Source organism: Chelonia mydas, chromosome 9 (genome assembly GCF_015237465.2).
Source record: "Chelonia mydas isolate rCheMyd1 chromosome 9, rCheMyd1.pri.v2, whole genome shotgun sequence".
NCBI classification, from domain to species: Eukaryota; Metazoa; Chordata; order Testudines; family Cheloniidae; genus Chelonia; species Chelonia mydas.
In genome coordinates this window covers 48,955,171-48,981,137 of record NC_057855.1, presented here as the reverse complement: position 1 = coordinate 48,981,137, position 25,967 = coordinate 48,955,171, and the positions used below count along the sequence as shown (strand labels likewise).

Below are 25,967 nucleotides of genomic sequence, written 5' to 3'. Positions count from 1 at the left end.
GGATACTAATGCACCTCCACTACCTATTTTTCCTAGTTACTTCTAAGGACCTGTGACCGGATATGACGGCTCTGTAGCACGCCCTGCTATCCGAATGTGGCACCTCTCCAGTGTTTTCTGGCTCTCCCAGGGTTCAAGTGGCTCAGCCTCCAAGTGGTTCACTAAGTTCAATCCTTTTTATCCTTGTTATCTTTTTGGGCTAACAAATCCTGACAAAAAGCCCCAAACAGAAGGCGGTTCTGGCATTCAGGGTTTCTCTGAAACCTACCTTCCGGTCCCTCTTCCTCATACCTTCTGGGTTACCTTTCACCTCTGTTTCCTTAAAAAGGAGCCCCAGCCCTCCTCCTGGAGCGGAGTAGTTCAGGCAGTTTCTATCTCTTCTCATTAAGCCAGGAGCCCCAGCTCTCCTCCTTTGAGCTGGGGTGGAAGTTAGCCAGCTATAGGGCCTTAGCCAGCTTCTCCTTCAGCTGAACCCTTCCACCTCCCCAATTAGTCCTCAGGCTCAGAGGGTTCTGTGGGCCAGTCTTCTCCTGCTGGTGTCTGCCCTGCTATGAAGGAAGAGGCATTTATTCCTGGTCCTCTTCTCCCAGCTCATCCCCAACTGGCTGGGTGAGAAGGGAGCCTTGACTTGTCCTCTCTGCAAGGCTCCCAAGCCCTATGCCTTTAAAAACACAGTAACAGATTTCCTTCCAAGTACCTGGGCTTAACCACATTTTTCACAGCCTCAACCAATGTAATTAAGTCAACCTAACTTTGTAGCATAGACCAGGCCTGAAGAAAGTCAGAAATTCTCAAGAACAGACTCCGACTTTAAGGCCAGAAGAGACCATCATGAGTCTAGTCTGACTTCCTGCACATCATAGGCTGCAGAACCTCACCCACCCACTCTAGTAACTCAGCCAGAGATTATGGGTCTATTACCGAAGTCCTCAAATCTTGATTTAAAAAGTTTAAGTTAGAGAATCCACCATTTACTCAAGTTCAGCGGTTCTCAAACTGTGGGTTGGGACCCCAAAGTGAAGCCCGAGGCCAGAACCAAAGCCAAAGCTCGAGCCCCACACCACCCAAGGTCGAAGCCCAAGGGTTTCAGCCCTGGGTGGTGGGGCTCAGGTTACAGAAGCCCTTGGGTTTTGGCTTTGGCTTCCCAAACCTAGGGCGGTGGGGCTTGGGCTTTGGCCCTCCTGCCTGGGGCAGTGGGGGCTCGGGTAGGCTCAGGCTTCGGTCCTCCCTCCTGGGGTCATGTAGTAATTTGTGTTGTCAGAAGGGGGTCGCGGTGCAATGAAGTTTGAGAACCCCTGCTCTAGTTCAAGCCAGCAAGTGACTCGTGCCCCATGCTGCAGAGGAAGGTTAAAGAAACCCGGGGTCTCTGCCTAAAATGACAGATGGCCCAGCCATCTCTGCCTGCTCTTGGCAAATAACTTCAACAGCCAGAGATAGGATATTAGATGGGTAGGTCTCTGAGTTACTATAGAGAATTCTTTTCCAGGTGTCTGGCTGGTGGGTCTCACCTATATGCTCAGGGTCTGATTATCAATCTGAACTGGGCAAAAAGTCCTTCCTGACCCCATATATGGCAATCATACCATTCCCTCCAGTTTCGAAACCAGTTAGGTTTTGTGTCCCCAATGCCTCCGCTTGGAAGGCTGTTTCAGAACTTCACTCCTCTAACCATCAGAGGAGTAACAGTAGCCAGTGAGCAAAGACCATCAGGAACCCTGAGTTTACCTCCCCCTCCGTACCCCCCAAAAAAAGATACCTAGATATCACCTAACCTTTAATCACTGGCTTGGTGGAGGGAAGAGTAAGGGCCACATGTCAGGTAGCCTTTGAAACGCAAGCTAAAAAACTGGATCAGGATTTTAAACTTAGATGAACCAGATGTCGGAGCCAGCACTCCCAGTAAGCCAATGTTAGTGTCCCTCCTGCTTTGACAGGATAGTGCCCATCAATGTTCATCACTGTAACATGTATTCTACTTTCTTTAGTAACTGCACAAAAGAGCCAGGCTTTATATTCATGGAACAACCCTTACATATACGTACGTAAGATCAGGCCCTGTCCTTTTCATACCCTTTTTTCCAAATCAGTGTGGAGGGCAGTTGGTTGGGACATACAACTTAAGGCTGTAAAAAAAGTCAAATTTTCATTTGTTAATTGCAAAGAGATTAATACTGCACTCTGGATGTACAGTACAATAATGGTGAAGTGTTTCTCCCTCCCTCATTTAATCACCCTTGCCCAACCCTAATCCATAGTTTTTCACCCTTCTTCCATTGTAGCAGCACTGCCTATGCTATGAACACTACAGTCTGCTCCGATGTGCACATGTAACAGGTAAAACAGGAAGTGAAGCACTGATCAAGAACAAAAACCAGCTATAGAACTAAGGGGCTCCATGCAGGGTTTCTCTCCAGAGGAAAAGAAAAAGATAGACTTTTGGTAAAGCACCCTCCACTCCAGCAATCTGACATTTCCTGATTTTTGAATGCTTGACTTTGCAACCTAAACAGATTTCTTGTCACAGTTTACCAAAAGAGAGGGACTTTTTAAAAAAGCAACATAGAAAAACAAAATTATGTGCAGCTAATCCCTTCCTTACTTCCTCTTTCAAACCTCGGAGTTTAAACCCATCAGCACAGATTTCTGCCACTTAAGCCAGAGGACTAACTACACTGGCTGACAGCAGAAGAAAAAAAAAACAAAAAAAAAAACAACACTTTTCTGTGGACTGCCCCACTAGACAAGGACACATAACCAAGTCCTTTGACATTACATATGCATGAGCAGTCCTTGTTTCAGCATTACATATGCACAACTAGAACTATCTTACAAATATAGCCCACAACAAATATTTGTCACACAAACAGCTAGCAGCTTACAGTGGAATTTGTGGGAGGATAAGAAAAACAGTGGCTCCCAAACTAACAACCTGTGAACCCCTTTCACTAAAATGTCAAGTCTTGTGAACCCCCTCCTAAAAAAATGAATATTTCCAGGGATTTTCTCCTTTACCCGAGTGTAAGTTATAAAAGCATTGATCTTGGAAATATAAAATTTGTTTTTATGACATGCTTATTACATACTATTTATTAATCATCATTTCATAATGTAATAAAAATACTGTAAACAGCAACACTCTTCCAAGATCTCACTTTCATAGCTTGTATCACTTTGAATTAGCCTGTTAGAAGACAAGGCTCCTATGTTTCATCAAGGACTATCAGACGTGAAACAGCATAAAGGTATTTAAGAAGCCAACTCAAAGAGTTCCTCCTACACAAGTATTCAGGTCTTAAGCAGTCCAGGCAAACAACGCACATTACAACAACGCTTACACTTGTTCATAATTTTTAAAATACTAGCTGCCTATTTAATTTTAAAAACAGCAAAATATATTCACCTCCCTTTCCATTTCTTACAAGGAGTCTTGAAGTTTAAATCTCCTCAGTGTGATAGATATGCTTGCTTTGATCTGCTTAGCTCATGAAGTCCAGGGGCTCCGGGCTGCTGGCCCCATGCTATCCCTAGGGACAGCTCTTTCCGCCATTAGGGAATTTTTTCCTGAGAACCCCCTGTAACTTTTTGCGAACCCCAGTTTAGGAACCACTGTTCTAGAAACACAGTCTACGACTAGAAGACAACAATGGCTACTGAGGCAGCATTAGAAGTGACCCAAGGAGGAGAGGAGACTAAAAAGATGTAGAAGCTGAAGTATGTACATCATCCTTGAGTAGTTATCTGATAGAAGCTACTTATGTATGAAACATTACCTGATACAGCTCATGGAAGAGAAGATCCAAGGATTAGAAATGCAGCTGAGATGACGATAGAATTCAGACAGATTTCAAGGCATAATGCAGGAGAGGAGAGAGGAAGTGGCACAAAACAACTCAAGAGCTGCAGACACCTGCTGAACAAAGAGACCTGGAGGGCAAGCTGCCAGAAGAGAATGGTGATCCATGGAAGACCATGACCACTAGGACAAGGCAGAGGAAGAAACCAGCTAGTGGTAGTGAAATTGAGTTGGGTAACACCTTTGTTGCACTGGGGAACGACAGAGTGGCAAGGAAGAAAATGGAAGCTAGTCCCTGCAGGAGAGAACAAAATGATGGAAAGACGCGCTGATCCCTCTTAAGGGCAAATGAGGATGATGTACACTGGACTGGGAGAAAACATAGGACAGATTCATACTAACACCAGGAAGAGACAGCTGTGTGTGACTGATGACTCCATTCTCAGAAGAGAGCCTACTTGGAATGCAAAAAAAAGGGTTGCAAAGGAAGCGACAATCTGGAGATTAGAAAAGGTAGGAATAAAAGTCAAGGTGAATTAGCTCTTGGCAAGGAAATTAAAATAAGATTTTTTAATTGCATAAATAAAGAGAAGGAGGATGGATTAAGTTAGACTGTTATACAGTGTAGATGGCAAGGAGATTAAATAGGATCTAGCTATGGCCCAAAAATTAAATGAATATTTTGCGTCTGTTTTCCATAAGGATAATCTGGAACATGGGCTCAAGGCAGGACAGCTGATGGAAGTGAATGCACAAAAATGGAAATGACCACATCTGAGGTGGAAGAAAAACTTAAAGAGCTTAATGCACTCAAACAGAGGGGGGGGGGGGGGGAAGAGAGGGGAGGAGAACCAGACTATTTCCATCCTAGAACTCTGAAAGAACTGGCACATGAGATTGCTAGTCCAGTAGCAAAGATTTTTTTTTTTACCCCTTAAATCTATTTGGGGATAGCTATTTAGTTATATGGTACTAACGTCCTACCTATGTTTAAGAAAGGGGAGGAAATTACCCAAGCAATTAGACCTGTTTGTTCCTTGCATTCTACTGAGGTGAGACTAACTGTGAAAGAAAAAATAATTCAATTCATGGCAGTAAACAGTAAAGGGGTTGAAATACAACATGGGTTTACCAAAGTAGTGTGTAAATTAAGTTTGCTGATGAAACAAAGTCAGGAGGCATCGTCAAAACAGAGGAGGATTGGAATACTGTATAGGAAGATTTGGATGACCTTGAAGGCTAAAGTGACAGAAATGGGATGAAATTCAATAGTCCACAGTGCAAGATCATGCACTTAGGATCTAATAAAAAATTTCTACTACAAGCTGAGGGCTCATCAGTTGGAAACAGAGGAGAAAGACCTAGGTGTGTGGGTTGATCACAGGATGACTATGAGCCACCAAGTACCATGTGGCTGTGAAAAAGGCAAATGCAATCCTAGGATGCATCAGGTAAGGCATTTCCAGTAGAGATAGAGAAGTATTAATGCAATTGTATGAGGCAGTGGATAAGACCTCATTTGGAATACAGTGTACAATTCCAGTCACCCACATTCAGGAACAATGAATTCAAACTGAAGAAGATGCAGAGAAGAGCCTCTGCAAAGGGCTCACCTTATGAGAGGAGACTTGAAGATCCTGGCTTGTTTAACCTAACAAGAAGGCTGAATGGATCGGATTGCTCTCAAAAAATACAGAGGGGTAAACACCCAAGAGGGCAAAGACTATGGCACAAGAAGAAAAATCAGCAGAAACTGGCCATGAACTAATTCAGCCTGGAAATTAGAACGTTTCTAACCAACAGAAGAGTGAGGCTCTGGAACAGCCTCCCTGTACAAGTTGTAGGGGCAAACCAACTTACTTAGTCTTAAGAGAACTGGACAAATTTAGGAGTGTGATTGTATAACAGAGTTGCTTCTAATAGTAGGGGGCAGAGCTCAGCAGCCCTGGTGCTCACTTCTGGTTACATGTTCCTAAAAGCTCATGATTCAGGGCTTCAGCCAGCCAGTGTGGGCGTCCGGAAGGATTCCCCCCTGACACCACCTCCTCCTCCCCCCAACACAGAGTGTTTGGCCTCCTTCCTCTGAAGGAAGGATCAGGGATAGCCACAACTAAACATGAGACATTGGATGGGGCACTGACCATGTTATCTGAGGTGCTTGGATGGCTCTTTCGTGCTCCCATGCTCAGGGTCCAACTGATCTCCATATCTGGTGTTGGGAAGGAATTTTCCCCCAGGCTAGATTGGCAGTGAACATGGGGATTTTTAGTCTTCCTCTGCAGTGTATGGATGCAGGTCATTTGCCAGGATTATCGGTTTCTCTCTCTCAATCATTTCCCTGCCATTCCAAGTGCCTCAGGTGTTGGTGTGCATCAGTCCATCCTATTCTCTCCCTGGAACACAACAGTTTAGTCTCCCGAGAACTGTAATACTTTGGTCTAATTCTGGCTGTTGCATTTGGTGAATAGGTGCTGGTGGTCTGATATACAGGAGGTCAAACTAGATGATCTGATGGTCCCTTCTAGCCTTGAACTCAATGACTTTGACAGAGGGGCTAAGTAGCCTAGAGTTGGATCTTCCACAGTAGAGTTCTGGATTATATTCCCAGAGCGCGTAACCTGTGAGGCCATGCTTGCTCCACATATGAAGCCTTTGTAACTCTTAATACGTTTTAGTGGGGGGAGCAAGTTTAAGTTTCAGTGCAATTGGTCCCCTAAGCCAAACGGTATTTTGATGAGAATATTTCTGTTTTCAGCCTCTGGCACCAGAAGTGAATTCCCTGCTCTACGACATGCTTTAGCAATTATTCTGTTTTTGGATGCCAATAGAGCAATGACATTCTAAATTTGTCATGAAGGACTTTATTTTTTGCCTCTCAGTAACCATGCAGTGAGATTAATAGTCAAGGTATTATAAATGCTTCTCAAAACAGCAAGCAAACTGCCTTCTTACTGGCAATTTAATAAAACTTTGGAATTTGTCACATTTCTACATTTGGGATTAGGACTTCATCCACTAACTTCCTCAACTTTTGTAGAATCTTCTGGTGGAGCAAACTGGAAAAATATACAGCAGCTGCTTAGGCCATCTCTATGGGAGTGCATGCACCTGCTCTTCATTACCCACAGGGATGGAGGTTCTTCCCTCATGTAAGGAGGAAAAGTTGAAGCTTACTCCAAAAACTTCAGGGCCTTAACTACACGAAAAAGCTACAGTTTAAACTGTGATCTTTAACCTGATTTGGTTAGATTAGTGCAGACCTCTGTATGGGCATGTTTCATTTGGTTTAAAGTGGCTTTATTTCAATTTAACCTAAACCAATTCCTACACAACCTAAGATATATCAAAATAAGATTGATTTGAATAATGGATTGCCCCCTCAGCCTTTTGCACTGGTTTAAGTTTACATTACGTTAAACTAGTGCAATTTTCTCCCATAGACTAGGCCTCACTGTATAGGTGTTCAGCTGTCTGTTCAAGCTCCCTCTCCCTGATGTACAATCTCCACACTGATTTTCCTTTGATATGCAATGCCCTCTCCAGCACGAGGATTCTCTGCTCAGTCTAGGTCAGGATAACACCACATCCCGACAGAAAAGCCACTGATCCCTGTAATACCTTCATGGCCAATCTATTCTGCTGCTGCATTGAATACTAGAAACTAGTGAAGTCTGGAAGCACTACCAGGTGCTTGCCCTTTTGACAGCTGATAAGCAAACAATTCTAACCATCAGCCCTATACTGATGTCTGATAAGCTCATGCCACAGCTGGCTAGGCTCTTTTCTTGTTAAACACACTCTGGGACAGACAGACATAAAATGGTGAGCTCTTTAAGGTGCTTTGCACATCCTGCCGGAGATAAAGGGCATCTCAACTACTAATACTGAAAGCATGTTTTCTAATATGACCAATCATGGGACAAACTTTGGAAGAGGCCGCAGGTTATTTTCATCTTGACGCCATGACCACCATTGATAACCATCAGATTGCTAGTTTATCTAGGATATGTCAATCAATATCACTGGAACCCTGTGTGGATACAAAATTTGTATCCACATCCAATCCACAAAAATGGTCCGTGGATATCCACATCCACGGATATAAAGCAGATACCCACAAATTTGCTGGGCTCTAACAATCACATCTTCAGGCTTTAACACTTTTTGAAAACAGTATCCTTTGACCATATCAAGCAGTACTTCCAAATGTGTTAAGCCTGTAGAGCGTAAGAATTCAAATTCTGAACTTGTCAAAAGCCACATCTCTGCACAAGTCCTGTTGCTTACTTGATAAGCTGCTGAGGACACTAGAAAATGCTGGACTCAAGAATGCATGTGGATCCTTTTTCTTAACCAGCATACTAATCAGAGCTACAACTAGCACTACCAAATGTCTGAATATTCTGGGAAATGTCCTACTCACAATGGACCTAAATACGAATTACCATAGTACAATCTGAGAAAACTTGAGTCTTCCTAATCTGCAGAGCCTATGAAAGCCAAGTTCCTGAGTGAGTATAAACAGTGAACATTGAAACCAGTATTCCAGTTCCTGTTCATGCACCAGTTGGTTCTCTGAAGTCAAGTACAGTGTTAATATCACTTATTTCAAAGTAAATAGGAAAGTTAGGTTCTTGGAGTTACTTTTCTTAAGAACCTTCTCCATAGCTACTGTTTCTAACACAAATCAGATGCTTCTTCCATACTACTACTACTTTTGGAAGAAGGAACGTGACTCAGAACCCCCAGTGATAGGTGAAGTATAAAAGCTTAGTTCAAAATTGGAGGTGCTGTAACCTTGAGCCTGGACAGCCTTGTGAACTCAAAAGTCAGAAGTTTAAAATCCAGCACTGGGTTGTGGATATGCAGGATTTTCTTCTCCTATTACACACACCAGTCTTGTTACTTCCCCAGAGCAAAACTGAAAGTGACAGAATATTGCATTCTGATACTGAGGTAAATGCCAAAAGGACAAACTGAAGGAAATTCTGAGAAAAGCAGTAAGAGTTATTGGGGGTAGAGGGGGGCACTCATGGAGAGAAAAACATTTTTAATCTTTCCTCCTAAAGAAGTAATGTTGCAAAGGACTCCCAAGTAGACAGATATGATCAAACCTTTCAGACACCGGGAAACTTAACACAAAGGGAGGAAAATGAGCAGTACAAGGGGACAGAACTGCAATTAATAGGATGAAATTAAAAATCAAGTTCAGGCTGAATATCAGGAAAAAAAAAAAAAAAAAAAACTTTGTGACAGTGATATTTCAAACCCCCCACTGCCCCTTTGGAGATATTTTAAAAAAACAGAATAAAGCACTAGATAGTATCCTACGGACCACAGTTTTTTGCTTCAATGGTTCAATTTCTCATATTGCCCATCAGTCACCTTTTACAGAGTTATCCTCTGCAGGAACCTAAACACTATGCACATAAGGCTTTCTTCATGGTTCGCTGCAGGAGTGGGAGTAGAGCGAACAAGACTGTTAGTTTAAACAACTATGATTTTGACAGGTAAAGGTGATCAAGGAGCAAATATACACAAGATAAAAGACGACAACCAAAAATTCTTTGCAGGGGAGAAAAAAAAATTATGTAGTTCTCAGTAAACACTTTGAAGATAGCAGTCTAACACTTCTAGTTAAAGGGACACCATCAATTTCAAAGTCACAACTTTCAGATGATTTACCACCTAACATCCAAGATTACTATAACTGAAGTACAAAAAACCCAAAAAACTCTTTCACAGTTGTATCACTTGTGTTTTTGACAGTAATGTTGTTGGATCATATTAAAGAAGTTCTGTATTAAAATCACAAATGAGTTTGATTCCCCACAGTTTAAATTCCAGGGTATTACTAATTAATCTTGGTTTTCGGTACTGTTTCGCTCCCTCTGTGTGTGAAACTTGCAAGCTGCTAATTGTGTTAGTACATTCTAAGACAGAGTCTGTTCTCAAAACAATTCTTTGCAACAACTACTCCTCACACAGAGAGAGACTCAAAGCAATACTCTAACAACAGAAACAGCACCCAGAGACTCCCCGCCCTTCTGTTGTATTCATCTCGCTTTGTTAACAATTGTGATTAAAATAGAGATAGAGGATCTATGTGGATGGATGCTTGGTGTGGATAATAACTGAATGATCAGGGTGGTGCCAGCCTAAGAATCAAGTGTCCAGTGGCCGAAGAAGGCGTAAAGTGGAAATAACCAGAGGACCCCCGGAGGGCAGACTGGAATCCACCCAACAGCCTCAAGAACGGGAGAACCAAAGAACAAGATAACATCTGGCAGCACGGAGCCGTCAGGAATGTGCCATCTGCTGATTGATGAAGCAATTCCCATAGACTGGCATAGGAAAAAATTCCTATAAAAATGGATCTAGAAAGTGAGAACTTTGGGGTCTGATTCTGCAAACCAACTTCCAGGAGCATCAGATGAGCATCTGACCTGACAAGGCCCTGATCCCTCCTCATGTCCAGGCCACCTGGCCAGTGGCTTGGCATGAACAACTCTAAGGCTGGTAACTATGATAACAACCTTGCAGAACGTGCGTGTGTGTAATATTAAATTGAATGGAATGTTATAGCTATAACTGCTTACTATGATTCTTTCTGTATTCACAATAAATGTGGCATTTTGCCTTTTCCCCTTTAATAAGATCCTGCTGGTTTTTATTTTATTGGTATAATAGCGTGTCCAGTCAGTATCATTGTTTCCTCTATACAGTTAGTTCCTACTTTTATTTGTTGGGTCTCACACACAGCAATAAAGGATTGAAAACATTTTTCAAAATAAGAAAGAATAAAACCATAAGAGCAACAGGGGACTCCTGTTCAAGTTCTTAAATGTAGGAACACTGTACTCAGTTTAAGACTATTTAGATTTCGAGTTGAATATCCAGTTAATTGATTTAATTGCTAAACATTCCAAAATAACCTTGTGCCATAAAGTTTTTGAAACAAACATGAATCAAACCTTATAGAGCATATCTGGCCTACCACTTCTACTCAGAGTCATCTATCGGTCCATTAGGCTAGTTTTCTACAGGAAACAGCACCCAAAATTAGCTGACCTAGCTAAATCAAACATTATGATGCCTGAAGTGAGCAGAAGTCAGAACAAAATTTCAGTAAATCTCTGGTGGCTTTGATCTCTTAAAACATACTCTTTACAATGTATTCTCCAACTCTGGGAATTCACAAAATAATAGCTTTCACCTACAGAGCAACTAGACAATCTGACATACTCAATATGCTCGGCATATACCTACTGCCCCAAAATTCAAAAGCCATGGATGGTTGCCTTCATGAAAGACCGTCGGACAGTTCTCCCCATATCAATGACACTCAGTAAAATCAACTATTCAGGACCTTATTTACGTCATCATTAGGTCACCTATATTAGCTCAACATGAGGTAGTTCAAATGCCTGTTAGACAACATTTTCAAATACATTCCATGAATCAGTGCTCGTGGGAAGCAAATTACATGCAACCACAAAAAGTTGGGCGGTTTGCTGGTTTTGGTGAAGTCGATGGGAAGCGGCTGTGGGATGTCTGGGCAGGGCCACCCTTATGTTACAGCCCTAGAGAACCTGGAGTAAGTGCATCCCGAGCCCGGCAGAAGCAAGTGGCTTTGCTATTTCGATCAGCAGGGTCTGGGTTTGAGGCCGAAGGCGCATAGGCTCCAGACGCGGGGGTGCGAGGCTGCAGCGCGGCGCGCCAGGGCGCAACAAACCCGCTCCAGCACTGTCCCGTGGCGATGGGGAGCAGACGCGGCCGGGCGCAGGCGGCAGCTCCAGGGTACTGCAGCAGAAGAGGCTGGCGTCCGACTCTCGATACAACAGCAGCCTCCGCGTCCGTTCCCATGCCGACGGCTCAGGCTAGGGCTCGAGCACGGAACAGGCCCCAGCCGGACCAAGCCCCCAACCCCTCCCCCGCCAGGGTCCAGTACACGGCGTTGGGCGCGCGGGGCCCCGGCCGTTGGGCGGACGGGGGAGGGGAGGCTGCAGAACCGCCCGCCAAGCAGCAGGACTCACTGACCTGTGGTACCGTCTCTTCCGCGGGCTGGGGGGTGGCGTGTCCCGGCGGGGGGCGCTGGGGAAGCCCAGGGAGCGCAGCGCTTCCACCAGCCATTTGTACATAGGCCTCAGCCAATGGAGGCGGAATTGCGTCTAATCCACGCGACAGCGTGACGTCACGGACGGAGCCCGGCCCCCAGCAGGCGCGCGCTCCTAGCCAGCTGTCTGAATCTCCTCTACCAGCGCGAGGTCGCCCCGCCCCGGGCGCGTGGAGACCCGCCCAACAACGCACTCCACAGTGGCCTGGTCGGCTGTGATTGGGGGAGACAAGTGAGAGGCGGGGCAGAGCGTCGCCAGCCTCTGCTGTGGGAGCGCGCGCCTCAGGCCAAGGCCAGGGGCCCTGGCGAGCCGTGCTCAGCGCCCAGTACGTCACCGACCCCGGTGTCCAGCCACTGGCCGAGTCAGATCACCTCTCGCTCTTGCTGCCGCTCTCAGCCCTGCCACCCTCCGTCCACCACAAACACGCTCCTTCCTCTGCACAGGCCCCCCCACTGAACAGCTGTTGGATCAGATTAAAGAAGTCCTGTATTAAAATCACAAATGAGTTTGATTCCCCATAGTTTAAATTCCAGGGTATTACTAATTAAGAGGTCTCTTGGTTTTCGGTACTGTTTCGCTCCCTCTGTGCGTGAAACTTGCAAGCTGCTAATTGTGTTAGTACATTCTAAGACAGTCTGTTCTCAAAGCAATTCTTTGTAACAACTACGACTCACACAGAGAGAGAGACTCAAAGCAATACTCTGTAACAACAGAAACAGCACCCAGAGACGCCCCGCCCTTTTGTTGTATTCATCTTGCTTTGTTAACAATTGTGATTAAAATAGAGATAGAGGATCTATGTGGATGGATGCTTGGTGTGGATAATAACTGAATGATCAGGGAGGTGCGAGCCTAAGAATCCAGTGTCCAGCGGCTGAAGAAGGTGTTGGGGACACTGAGGCATGGCCACTAGGTAACTCGAGGGGATGGAAGACCACGAGTGTTGATGAAGCCCCCTCACACTAGGCCCAAGTGTCCTTGCCCCCCCGCCCCCGCCTGGAGGCACTCGCAGCAGTTATGCTGAGGATCTGCAACAATATGTTGCAGAGTCAGACTGCCTGAAACTAAGCAAGGCCAAACAGGGCAGATATGGAAGAACAATGCTGAATAAAGAAGCTTTATGTATGGTTTAAGAAATGATACAGAGCACAAGGGCACTAGCTGGGAACTGGATTGGCTGGCTATATGGATACTTAGAGCAGCTTGCTATTGGATAAGTATGCTGGGAAAAAGGATGTATAAAAGCCTGTGTAACTTCCTGCTCTGCATGCAGGATTTGAGATTCTATTCTCCCTCTACCTTTTTGCAGCTGCAAATAAACTTTTCTGCTTCTCCACCCTGTTGTGATTATTGGGTGTAGCACACCGGGTAGCAAACCAACTCCAGCTGTTGTTTAGCCTCTCGGCACTGGCTGCCAGCAACAAAGGCATCAAGTGGAAATAACCAGAGGACCCCCGGAGGGCAGACTGGAATCCACCCAACAGCCTCAAGAACGGGAGAACCAAAGAACAAGATAACATCTGGCAGCACAGAGCTGTCAGGAATGTGCCATCTGCTGATTGATTCAGCAACAGCATGATGAAGCAATTCCCATAGACTGGCATAGGAAAAAATTCCTATAAAAATGGACTCTAGAAAGTGAGAACTTTGGGGTCTGATTCTGCAAACCAACTTCCAGGAGCATCAGATGAGCATCTGACAATTCCCTGCTCCCTCCTCATGTCCAGGCCACCTGGCCAGTGGCTTGGCATGAGCAACTCTAAGGCTGGTAACTATGATAACAACCTTGCAGAACATACGTGTATGCGCGCGTGTGTGTGTGTGTGTGTGTGTGTGTGTGTATAAATATTAAATTGAATGGAATGTTATAGCTATAACTGCTTACTATGAGTCTTTCTGTATTCACAATAAATGTGGCATTTTGCCTTTTCTCCTTTAATAAGATCCTGCTGGTTTTTATTTTATTGGTATAACACAGCACCCCCACATCCCACCACAAACACACCCCTGCCTCCCCACTACTCCCCCCTGAACAGCACCCCCACACCCTTCCCCCCACAGTACCTCCCACCAACACCCCACCCTCACTTCCCCCACATGCACACCCTCCCCCCACCATGCACACACTTGTCTTCTCCACCAGCTCTCTTTGCTCCATCAATTTTAATGGCAAAGATTCATACCTAGTTTCAGATACCGGTCAGCTTAAACATTTTACTTTTTGGTCCTTGAACATTGCCTGTTGCTTGGGTTAGTTTCAAGAGTCCTTCTAGTGTATCTATTGTTATTTACAAAGCTCTCATCACGGTGGTTCCACACCTGAGCAGCATAAACGAGCATCATACCAAAGGGGAGTCAGTAAAGTCTTCAATTTTGTGACTGATTTAATGGGGTCTTAAGAAGGGTGAAAGAGTTAAATACTTCAAAAATGACCTGCAGAAGAGCTCTGTGTAAGCTCTTAAGCAGGTCTCTCGCCCCAACAGACATTGGTCCAATAAAAGATGTTATCTCACCCACCTCATTGCTTCAAAAATGAGCCTTTTAAAGTCAATCTCAAAAGCTACTTAAAATTTGACAATTTTCAGATAAATTTCTACTATTCAGTTAGGAATAACCCTATAAATCTCAAAGCGCGAGTTCTTTTCATTATACTTCTGTGGGGAGGGTCAAAGGTAAACATAAAATAGTCTTTTCTGAACATCTGGTTGCAATCTTACCTTTGGAGCAGCTGTTGCTTTTGTCATTTTTTCCCTGTAACTTAGAGAGGTGCTCAAGTAAGGGGCTTTTCTACTGCACAACTGGCATGATGAACAAGAGCTGCAGCAAGAGGTTCTGTGGAGCCCATGTGCATCATATGTCTACTTTGCAAAATGTAATGCCTCTAATCTAGCGGTACTCCACTACTGAGTAGCGCATACCAGTGATGTGTACAGTCATGTCTCCTGCTCATGGTTGAGCCATGGAACATACTAAACTAAAAGAGGTGATCCTTCAGCTTAATCTCATAAGTGCTTGCGACTTTTGGTGATCAGGGTCCCCCACTGGCAACCTGTGTTGGGTGCATTACAGAGAGGTGGCCTGTACAGCCTCTAATCATTTGAACTGACCTTCTCTATTCTGCTACATTCTTGCTAAGAGCTGGCCAGAACTTATTGTAATATTTCAGATGAGGTCATAACACTCATATAATAAAGGGTGTCATACTTCCGGTATTAGCCCTTTCTTAATTCATACTCTCTTTATAGCCGACTTCCCTCAAACTGGCCACAATGACTCCAGAGTTTGTTTGTTTTTTTAAAAACAGGGGAGAGCGCGAACGCAGTCCTCCACTACCACAAATTATGCAGTTGAGTTTCCCGCATTTGGGGAAATCGCAGGGGTCAGCACACCTGCAGTGCAATGGATGAGCCTCACCCTGGGAAAACCACCTTCATGATCATAGTATCTCCCCTGCCAGGTAAGTTGTTACAGCTCATTTAGAGCCCATTATAAGTTGTTAACATTGTACATAACAAAAATAAAATAGAGTACTGGCTGCACATGCACAGTTAAACTTCCCACAGCCATTGCACACAATGTGGCACAATAAGCATTGCTGTGGGAACCTTAATGTTTGAGTTTCATATTTATTTAAAGTCGCATCAGTAGTAGTAATACAGGTTTGCCACTCTACACACACACACACTGAGCAGTATATTCTCTTGTTTTCATAGCCGGGACATTCATTTTTCTTGGGATGTTTTGTCTTTGTGAGTAGGCATCACTTCCTCCAGCCCACCCCACGCAAGGCTGCAGGCACTTGAAATCTTAACCACTATCACCCCTTAGTTTCAAAGAACACCATGGTCTCGAACAGTCACCCAGAGCTGCTCAGTGTCATGTATTTGACAGCTCCGGCACTCCTGCCCCCATCTCAGGGGAATGGTGTTACATCTTAGCAGGGCCGTCCTTAGGCATGCAGCTGCGGAGGGCACCATGATATTTGGGGCACCAAACTGCCCCAAATGTCGTGGTGCCCTAGGCAGCTGCGTGCTGCATACGCGACAGCACCAGCCGCGCCGCCCCACGGGCTGCCCCCACTGCAAGGGGCAGGGCCATCCCTGGGGGGCGGACAACTCCCTCCGCCCCACCTCTTACCCTTCCCCCCTGCTCCGCCCCCGGCCCGCCCCCATTTCACCTCTTCCCCCAGCGACCCCGCACTCACCGCAAGCGCAGCAGCCTGCCCAAGCCTGCTGCACTCCGCCGGCTCCCAGCCGCGGTGCTCCGCTTCCCGCCGCCGGTGAGTGGGGGAAAGAATCGCCCCCTGCACTCACCGGCGGCGGGAAGCGGAGCGAGGCGGCCCCAGCCCGCTCCGCTTCCCTTGCCCCGGTCGCAGCCATGTCGCTTCGGTTGGGGAAAGGAGCGCCCCCGGCTCTCACCGGCGGCGGGAAGCGGAGCGCCGGGGCTGGTGGAGTAGAGGGGGCTGGGGCCGGGCTGCTCCGCTTCCCGCTACTGCCGGTGAGTGCGGGGTCGGGGGGGGGAAGAAATCCCTCCCCCCAAGCCCCCTCCCCCTAGGGACACGGCTGGGGCCAGGGAAGCGGAGCGGCTGCTCCCGGCCCCCCGCTAATCACCCGGGCCACTCTGGGCCTGGGGGGCCCGCAAAAGTGCCCCCCCAGCTCCTGCCTTCCAGACCCCGTGGGGGGGAGGGGGAAGCCTGGGGCCCCAAACAGCCCCCCCCGTAGGACCCCTGGGGCCCCACACAGCCGCCCCCCCCCCCCCCCCGTAAGATACCCAAATGGCTAGGGACGGCCCTGCATCTTAGAGGGTTACTTTCCAACACACACATCCTGTAGAAGTCGGAGAGCTATGAGTTCTAGTTCTTCTACTGACTGCTCTTAGCATTTGTGCACTCCAGTGCTTCTTAAGCAAGGTCTTGCTCCCTCTACCTTAAGTGAAACAGCTATCCTCCACTCATTAAATAGTGTAAGAACTTGCACAAGGTCAGTTCAGGAACAGAAATACATATTCCACAGTGACCGTTGCAGATCTCCAACATTCTGCCACACTCCCTTTCAGTGCAGTTGTACCAAACTGTGTTTGGTGGTGCTTCTCCAGACACTACAGCACACCCCCTTTGCAGGAAAAGAACCCAGTACTCCCGGTGCACAACATTCCAGTGCTATCTAAGAGAACTGAGAATCCCACTGGTAAAGTGCGTCCCTGCTACAGGCTGGTTCACACTGCAAACAAACTGTTTCCACCAATGTTGTAGCTGAGGTGGAAGAAAGTCTATGCATCAGAGCTGGAAAGCATAAGTTCAACCCCTGCTAGTGCCCCCATAGGAAAAAGTGATTATGGGGGAGCAGTAGCAACCCCTGTCTTAAGGGTGCCTGACACTTTGTATGAAAGTGGACAAGAACTGTTTTGCAGCAGCACTGAGAGGTCTGACAGGGAGAGATGCATTTTTCGGTCCTCATGAACATCGATTTAGATTTGGAACACTTCTACGCTGTTGAAGATCATAACTTCCCATCCACAGTTGACACACAACAGTTTTCTGCCACAATACTAAAACCCCTCAACATTGTCGGTCATCCTGTACGTATGCCACAAAGAGCTCACATTCCAGATGGGACACAGACAAAAGGGCCGATGATCCTGCTGCTTCCTCATTAAAATAGCTTTTAAACAGCCTTGGGGAACATGCAGCACACAGAGGCAGGAGCAGTAATCTTATTTTTACTGATTGGTGGTAAGCAAGTATCCTTTCCAAATGTTACAGCTCATATACCACTGAGCATTAACCAAGCAGGGAACAGAACCCAGGTCTTTGAATACAGCAAACCCAAATTTCCCCCAGTGAGCTACAGTGCCTCTCAGAAAAGACAGCCCATGTCTTTCTTCTTAGCTACACAGTCAGTAAAATGGGCTACTCATGCTTACATAACACACTGAAACAGTAAATTTATGCATCCTCCTCTAGTGGATGGTTTCACATAAGAACAGCCTCCTTCTCCCAGCCAGCATAGTTACCCTGGTAGTCCAAAGGACAGACATCTGTACTGACAGGTGAAGCGCCAAACCAGCATGATGGGTGTGGAGGGAGTTAGTGTTGCACATAGTGGAATTTATTTTTTTTTAACCTTTTCACTGTAAGAAGAGCCAAGAAGTTAAATTGAAAAGCTGCATTAAAAGAACATTAAGGTTGTAAAGTCAATCACTCAAGTTAGGAAATGCTCATCTAATGCTGCTAATGATCTATAGCGCTTTTCACCTGTAGAACACCAGTTTGAATCTAGCCCAGTTCAGGAGTAATTACAAAGTGTTCTCCTCAACTGACTGTTCAGTGGCCTTAGATGAAGTGAGTGTGCTAGGGCCAGGCAAGTTCCTGTCGCATAGACTCACCACCACTCTCCCATTAGCAGAGAGGCCAAGAACTTCATGAGCCATGAAGATGACAGGACTCCAGTTACCCATAGGGTAAGTCCTCTCCTATACCCTACCCAGGGGTAGCGGGATAAGGCACACTGGCAGGGGTCACAGGTGTTGGAAGCTTGCCCTACAGACAGAGGACTTCATCTACCAGGCCTGTCAAGGTAGCATGTCCTTTCATCACCGCTAGCACCACACTTTTTAAATGAGAAGTTTTTGCTTATACACAAATCAGTTCATTAAATAATTTCCATGGAGCATCACACCTCAGGAGAGGCTCAAAGTTTGGCCACTGAGTCACCACACCTTGATTCTGCTCTGCCTCAACCACATTATTTCCCACCTCTGCAGTTACTCACAGTACATGCCTCCAACTCACATCTACAGGATGCCTGCAGCCAAGGCTCCTCCTAAACAGCTGAACCTATTATAAAGCCTCCCCTCTCTCCCTCCCAGGAAAGAGCAGCCTTCACTTCCTTTAAGTCAGCTGCGTTAATGATCCAGCAGCAAGGCAGCTTTAATTCAATTAACCCCTTTTTAGGCAGCTTCCAACTAGCCCCTGCTCATGGGGAAGAGGGCGGTGTCAAGCAACACTGACAAACTCTGACAGGCTTTTGATCTCATTTTCTCAGTGTCTTTATTGCTTTTTCAGTTGCCTTGGTCAGGTTAAGCCCTTGAGAAGTGTGCATTGACCTTTGACTCTGACCAAGCCAACTGAAAATTCAGCAACTGAAGGACTGAAATAAGAGGCCAAAATCATCCAGAAAAAATACGGACAACTGTAATGAACACAAGGTAAAAACTCAGGAACAGACATTGCTCAGCATCTCTGGGCACAAAGATTCTTTCCCTCATGTAAAAGAATAAATGGACACAAATCAGACATCAAGAATTATAACATTCAAAAACCAATCCGAGAACACTTCAATCTCTTTGGTCACTTGATTACAGACCTAAAAGTGGCAATGCTTCAACAAAAAAACTTCAAAAACAGACTCCAACGAGAGAATGCTGAATTGGAATTAATTTGCAAACTGGATACAATTAACTTAAGCTTGAATAAAGACTGGGAGTAGATGGGTCATTACACAAAGTAAAACTATTTCCCCATGTTTATTCCAACCCCGCTGTTCCTCAGACATTCTTGTCAACTGCTGGAAGTGGCCCACCTTGATTATCACTACAAAAGGTGTCCCCCGCTCTCCTGCTGGTAATAGCTCACCTTAAGTGATCGGTCTTGTTACAGTGTGTATGGTAACACCCATTGTTTCATGTTCTTTGTGTATATAAAATCTCCCCACTGTATTTTCCACTGAATGCATCCGATTAAGTGAGCTGTAGCTCACAAAAGCTTATGCTCAAATAAATTTGTTAGTCTCTAAGGTGCCACAAGTCCTCCTTTTCTTTTTGCGGATACAGACTAACATGGCTGCTACTCTAAATCCCTCCTTTGAGAAGCATCTCCAGCTGGGACCATGGTGACAGGCAGACTGTGTAGATGGGAACTCCATGCTGTTTCCTTGCTAATATGTAGATTTTTCTAATATGTCCCTTTTCCTGCCAATGAATAGCCACTTAGCAGGTGATGGCCCATTTGAACTTGTTTAACCTGTCTGAGTTGTCAGCTTGCCCTTGTCTCTGAGGAAGTGGTTTGGCCACCCCCAGGACTTGGAACATGTTTTAGTAACACCATGCAGTGGAATCTCATAACTTTACATACAACGGTGCCAAACATATTTTACCAGGACAATAATCATCATCAAATTATGAGTTTTCAAATGATACCTCCCAAGGAAAACCTTGTACAAAGATTATTACAACATTGTGCAAAGGTTAAATGTAGGGGTACAGACTGTCACAATGCCTTTATGGGAATAGGATGTAGGTTTGTTGAAAGATGGGAGTTTAGGCTGACCATATTCATATTCATTATACGGTGATGATGTCCACAAATCCATTTAGCATAGCTTTTGTTATAAAGAATAAGTATTCTTATAGTAGGAGAATTTTGTGAGACAAGTTGTTCCAAAATTTGAGAATATAGGAAAAGAGGTAATGGCTTTCTGCTTCTTCCTAAATACTGGATTTGGCACAGAAAAATGCAAACATTTCATAGCTTGTGTATTAGAATGACTGTTGCCCATTATGTGACTAAAGAGCGACACTTCTGTAGGTTGTCACGTGCTTCTGCAAAGCAGAAAATCCCTTATCCATGACTGTACTGTTCCTGTGGCAGCACAGCTCACTTTGTGTCACTGTCATGACAGGCTGTATTGGCTAACTGGAATTCTTGCAATGAGATTGGATTGCTTTCTTCATCTGGAGTGCTGCTGCCCTGGCATAGGCACATGGAAAGGGATGCCCCTTCCGAAGCGTTGACCGCATTCATGTAAAAGAGGTGCAAAAGGGGTGCAGGGAGGAGTGTGGAAGGGGCCTCAGGGCAGGGGGTTGGGGTGCAGGAGGAGTCCGGGGTAAGGTAGGGGGCTCAGGGCAGAGGGTACGGGACGCAGGAGGGGTGCATCGGCGGTTGGGGTGCGGGGTGCAGGAGGGATTCGGAGTGCGGGCTCCAGCCTGGCGCTGCTTACCTGGAGCGGCTCCAGGGTAGCACTCTACCACGAATTTACGTATTATGGCCCCCAAAGTCCCATTAAACTTCTCTACTAGGCCATTTGTTTGATGGTGGTAAGGAGTAGCAACCGAGCGGTTTATCCCATGAGCTTCCCAAAGATGTTTTATGGTCCCTACCAGGAAGTTAGTTCCCGAATCCCTAAGGATGTTGGAGGGCCGGCCTACCCTGATGTCTGCCAATGCCTGGCTCACACTTTTAGCCCTGGTGTTGCTTAGAGCTACTGCTTTTGGCCACTGGGTGGCAAAATCCATGAAAGTCAGTCTGTACAGCTTTTCTCTGGGTTTCTTAGGGAAAGGACCCAGAATATCCACAGCTACACACTGAAATGGAACCTCAATTATGGGGATTGGCTGGAGAGGGGCCTTGACCTGGTCTTGGGGCTTTCCCACCCTCTGGCACACCTTACAAGACCAGACATTGGTAGAAATGTCCTTACCCATTCCCTCCCAGTGAAATGACTTCCCCAAACGGCCTTTGTTCCTGTTCACCCCAGCATGGCAACTAGGATGATTGCGGGCTAAGCTCAAGAGCTTTTTCCTATACTTAGTTGGAACTAGCAACCATCTCTGAGGATGCCAGTCCTCTTTGCGCCCACCAGAAAGGGCTTCCTTGTATAAAAGTCCTCCTTCTACAACAAACCTGGATCTATTGGAAGAGTTGAGAGGCGGTAGGTCGCTTCATGCCGCCGTCCAAGCTCCTTTGAGGCTTTTGTCCACTTCCTGCTCAGCCTGGAACTGCTCCCTTGGTGCTGGAGACGTTAGTTCCTCGCTGGGTTGTGGACTTGGTCTTGGTCCCACTGGAAGCGATGCAGGTGATGGAGTTGTCTCAGCTGACTGTGAACTGCTCTCCGCTGGTGCACTGGGGGGTATTTCAGGTTCCGGATGAGCTTCTTGCGCCAGTTTAGCTGCTGCTGCAGATGCAGGGTCAGTGGCGCCCTTTGGTGCTGACTCCCCTGACTCTAGTGCGGTTGCAAGCACGGGCTCTGGTGCTGACTGCTCCACCAGTTCCAATCCTTGGGCAGATTCTGGCTGGGTCCCAGGAACTGGATCTACAACTGCTGCCATAGACTTTGGTCTGGGGTTTGGTTTCACCACCTCTGGCTGGGTCCCTGTAGGAGGCTCAGGAATGGGGTTAGGTGTGGAGGCCTGTTTAGCCTGGCTGCAGGTGACCATCCCCACCCTTTCTGTTAGCCTTACATGGTTGGCTAAGTCTTCTCCCATCAGCATGGGAATGGGATAATCGTCATAGACTGCAAAAGTCCATATTCCTGACCAGCCTTTGTACTGGACAGGCAACTTGGCTGTAGGCAAGTTAAAAGAGTTGGCGTTAAAGGGTTTCACCGTCAATTAGGCCTCTGGGTCGATGACTTTGGGGTCCACCAGGGATTGGTGGATAGCTGACACCTGTGCTTCAGTGTCTCTCCACGCAGTAATCTTCCTTCCGCCCACACTCACAGTTTCCTTTTGCTTTGGGGGTATTTGAGAGGCACCTGGGCCTGAAGGTTCTCGGTGGGACTTCGGGGTGATGAGCTGCAGTCAGCTGGTGCTCTTGGGGCAGTTGGCCTTCACATGCCTCAGCTTATTACACTTGAAGCATTGCCCAGCTGACTGTGGGTTGGAGCGAGGTTGGTGGTTGGAGAGTTGGGTGGTGGGACGAGAGGGCATCTGGGGTTCCCTGGCTCTGTGGAGGGCTCCTCCTTGCGAGGTGGGGCCTTGGGCTGACTCCGATGGTGGGGTGTCATCTCAGATTGCCCCTTCTGGTATCCCCACCCAACTGCTACTAGCTTTCTTCTTCCCCACCACCTCCACCCATTTGGCTCCAATCTCCCTCACCTCGATTACACTTTTGGGCTTCCCATCTAGGATATACCTTTCTATTTCCTCAGGAACACCCACTAAGAACTGCTCCATTTGTATGAGGAGAGACACATCTTCCAGAGACTTAACCTTTGCTCCTGATATCCAGGCATCTCAATTTTTTACAGTGTGGTAGGCATGTCAGGAAAATGCCACATCTGGTTTCCACCTTAGGGCTCTGAACCACCGACAGGCATGCTCGGGTGTTAGCCCCATCCTAATTCTGGCCTTGTGTTTAAAAAGTTCATACTCATTCATGTGTTCTTTAGGCACTTCAGCTGCCACCTCTGCTAAGGGTCCACTGAGTTGTGGCTTCAGCTCCACCATATCCTGGTCTCTAGGGATGTTGTACCCAAGGCAGGCCCTTTCAAAATTTTCTAAGAAGACCTCTGTATCATCGCCAACCTTGTAGGTGGGGAATGTGGGGAATGTTTTTGAATGGAGAGCGGTACCTAGAGAAGGACTGTTAGGGCTACCTAATTGATCCAGCGTAGCCTTTTCCAGCTCTAAGCGCTTCAGCTCCAGTTCCAAGTGCTTCATGTCCAAGCGCTTCTCCTCCGCTTCTGCCTCCAAGCGCTTCACCTCGAGGAAAAAATTCCTTTCTCCCGCACTGAGAACTCGTCCTGGGTTAAGGACATCCCTCCATCCTGGCACCGGGATCTCAGTTGGAGGAGGGATGACCCTTCCCTCCTGGGAAGTCCCCATTCCCCCATCCCCTCCCTGCATTTCTGTCATGGAGCTGGATGTCTGGGCTTGATCTGTGTCTGTTTTCTCCTACTGTTCTTGTAAACTGCTGGAAATGGCCCACCTTGATTATCACAACAAAAGGTATCGTCCCCCCCACTCTCCTTCTGGTAATAGCTCACCTTAAGTGATCACTCTTGTTACAGTGTGTATGGTAACACCATTTGTTTCATGTTCTCTGTGTATATAAAATCTCCCCACTGTATTTTCCACTGAATGCATCCAATGAAGTGAGCTGTAGCTCACAAAAGCTTATGCTCAAATAAATTTGTTAGTCTCTAAGGTGCCACAAGTACTCCTGTTCTTTTTGCGGATACAGACTAACATGGCTGCTACTCTGAAACCTGTCTTCTCTGTGGTGTGCCGCTTTGGGAAGACTGATTTCTCGAGGGTTTCGGTGCCCGGCCACAACCTCGTGCACAGGGCTGCCCTACTCTAGCCTAGCTATTTTGTTGCCACAAAGCTACAAAAAAAATAAACTGCTTGTTGGACTTCCTGGCTTGGCAGTTTGAACCATTTGCGTGCCTGTTTTCCATCAGGCAGGCAGGCAGGCAGGAAGGAAAGAAAGAAACCCTTCCTGCCTTTGCAGGCTGCCAAAAGGAAAAATGTGTCCTTTTAAAATCCTGAGGTCCGTGCTTCTGGTTCAAAATGATCCCACCACACTGCCACGATGTCAAGGCTCATTCCCCACGCTGGCACTTCGAGTGCAAAAGGTGGGGGCCCGCAAGGATTCTAGAAATTAATACTGGCCACTCCAGGCTGGTACTAAACTCCCAAGGTTACAGCTTTTCTCTGACCTTGGATGGGTAGATGCTGCTGTGATGTTGCACTCCATATGATTTTATGAAAATATGCTAATGATTGTGAATATAATGTAACTGGAATATGCTTCATACAGAAGGTCTCTTGTAAGGTATCATTACAAATCTTATAATCTACTGAGTGTGTTCATCCTATTTGAATAAATGTATCATTCTTGTATCTGAAACTAGAAATATGAACTATAACTCATAATTGTAATTATGCAAAGTGTGGGTCATTAATGGTGGTTTGGAACCTTGATGGCCCCCATTAACCAGGACAACTGACTGTAGATGGCTCTATTAACTTGCAAGCCTTCCTGTGAGTTAGGCCAGGAAGAATGAAGACTTGGGGTCTCACAGGACATGTGACCATGTCACCTGGTACTGAAATCCATCTTAAACCTGGTGCTTTTCCATTTAGAAGGTGGGGTAGTGACTCAGAGAGACAAAAGATTCCCACCTTGTGCCAAAGCTATAAAAGGGGTGGAACAGAACAAAGGAGATTCCAGTTATGAGAAATCCCCTAGCTACCACCTGAGCTGGAATAAGGACTGTACCAGGGGAAAGGATTGGGCCAGACTAGGAAGGAGTCTAGTCTGTGAAAGAAACTTATTGGAACATCTCTGAGGGTGAGATTTCATCTGTAATCAGTTTCTTAATGTATTAGGCATAGACTTGAGTGTTTTGTTTTATTTTGCTTGGTAACTTACTTTGTTCTGTCTGTTATTACTTGAAACCACTTAAATCTGACCTTTTATACTTAATAAAATCACTCTTGCTTATTAATTAACCCAGAGTAAGTAATTAATACCTGGGGAAGCAAACAGCTGTGCATACCTCTCTATCAGTGTTATAGAGGGTGGACAATTTATGAGTTTACCCTGTATAAGCTTTATACAGAGTAAAACGGATTTATTTGGGGTTTGGATACCACTGGGAACTGGGTATCTGGGTGCTGGAGACAGCTGTTCTTAATCTGTTTTCAGTTAAGTCTGCAGCTTTGGGGATTTGGTTCAGACCTGGCTCTGTGTTTGCAGCAGGCTAGTATGTCTGGCTCAACAAGGCAGGGTTCTGAAGTCCCAAGCTGGCAGGGAAAATGGGCTCAGAGGTAGTCTCAGCGCTCTCAGGTGACAGTCCCAAGGTGGTCTCTGTGACCAAATCCGTCACAGCTGCCACCACCCAAGTGCAATCCCCCCTCCCTTTTGAGAAACCAGGAAGGAGCACTTGGGAATTCCTTCCTGTGAGGTACCCTCAAGTCCTTTCACCCCCTCTCCGGGGAAGAGCTGAGAAAGAAAACAAAGGAAATCAGCTGTTGCCACCAGCTAATTAAACAGCATATGCACAAACCTCTTAGGATCCAAAAACCCAATCCTGTTCTTAAAAAAGGTAAATTTTATTAAAAACAAAAAGAAAGAAAATATATCTGGAACTTAGGCTAGTGTTAGATTTAAAAACAGCAAATATAATAATTAAGCATCAAGAATGGTTTTCTTGAGGTCCAGCTTAAAGGTTACAAGCAAAACAAAAGTACCTGGGGTTAGCAGAGAGGACTCCACAAGCCATAAAGAAATAAAAGAGATAAACCTAATCATATCTTCCTAGACATTTCCTGAT

At 46.1% G+C, this 25,967-nt stretch overlaps 1 protein-coding gene and 1 non-coding gene across 9 annotated transcripts in view; both read right to left on the bottom strand.

The window, feature by feature from the left end:
- SENP2 (SUMO specific peptidase 2) overlaps positions 1-18,810 on the bottom strand; it is a 57,983-nt gene extending 39,173 nt beyond the window's left edge. The window contains exons 1-2 of one of the 8 annotated variants that reach the window (XM_043522108.1): positions 18,701-18,810; positions 2,043-2,123 (exon numbers count right to left, since the gene is read on the bottom strand). In XM_043522108.1, the coding sequence (XP_043378043.1) occupies positions 2,043-2,068 (26 nt within the window). In that variant the 5' untranslated portion in view covers positions 2,069-2,123; positions 18,701-18,810. Of the gene's footprint in view, positions 1-2,042; positions 2,124-11,833; positions 12,107-17,922; positions 18,035-18,472 lie in introns of those variants that run through there. The other 7 variants (XM_043522110.1, XM_037908491.2, XM_043522109.1 and 4 more) reach the window with 7 other exon arrangements.
- On the bottom strand, positions 15,212-15,375 carry LOC114019707. The gene has a single exon (XR_003564717.2). It is a non-coding gene; the product is annotated as a U1 spliceosomal RNA (small nuclear RNA).
- Positions 18,811-25,967: the final 7,157 nt, after the last annotated feature.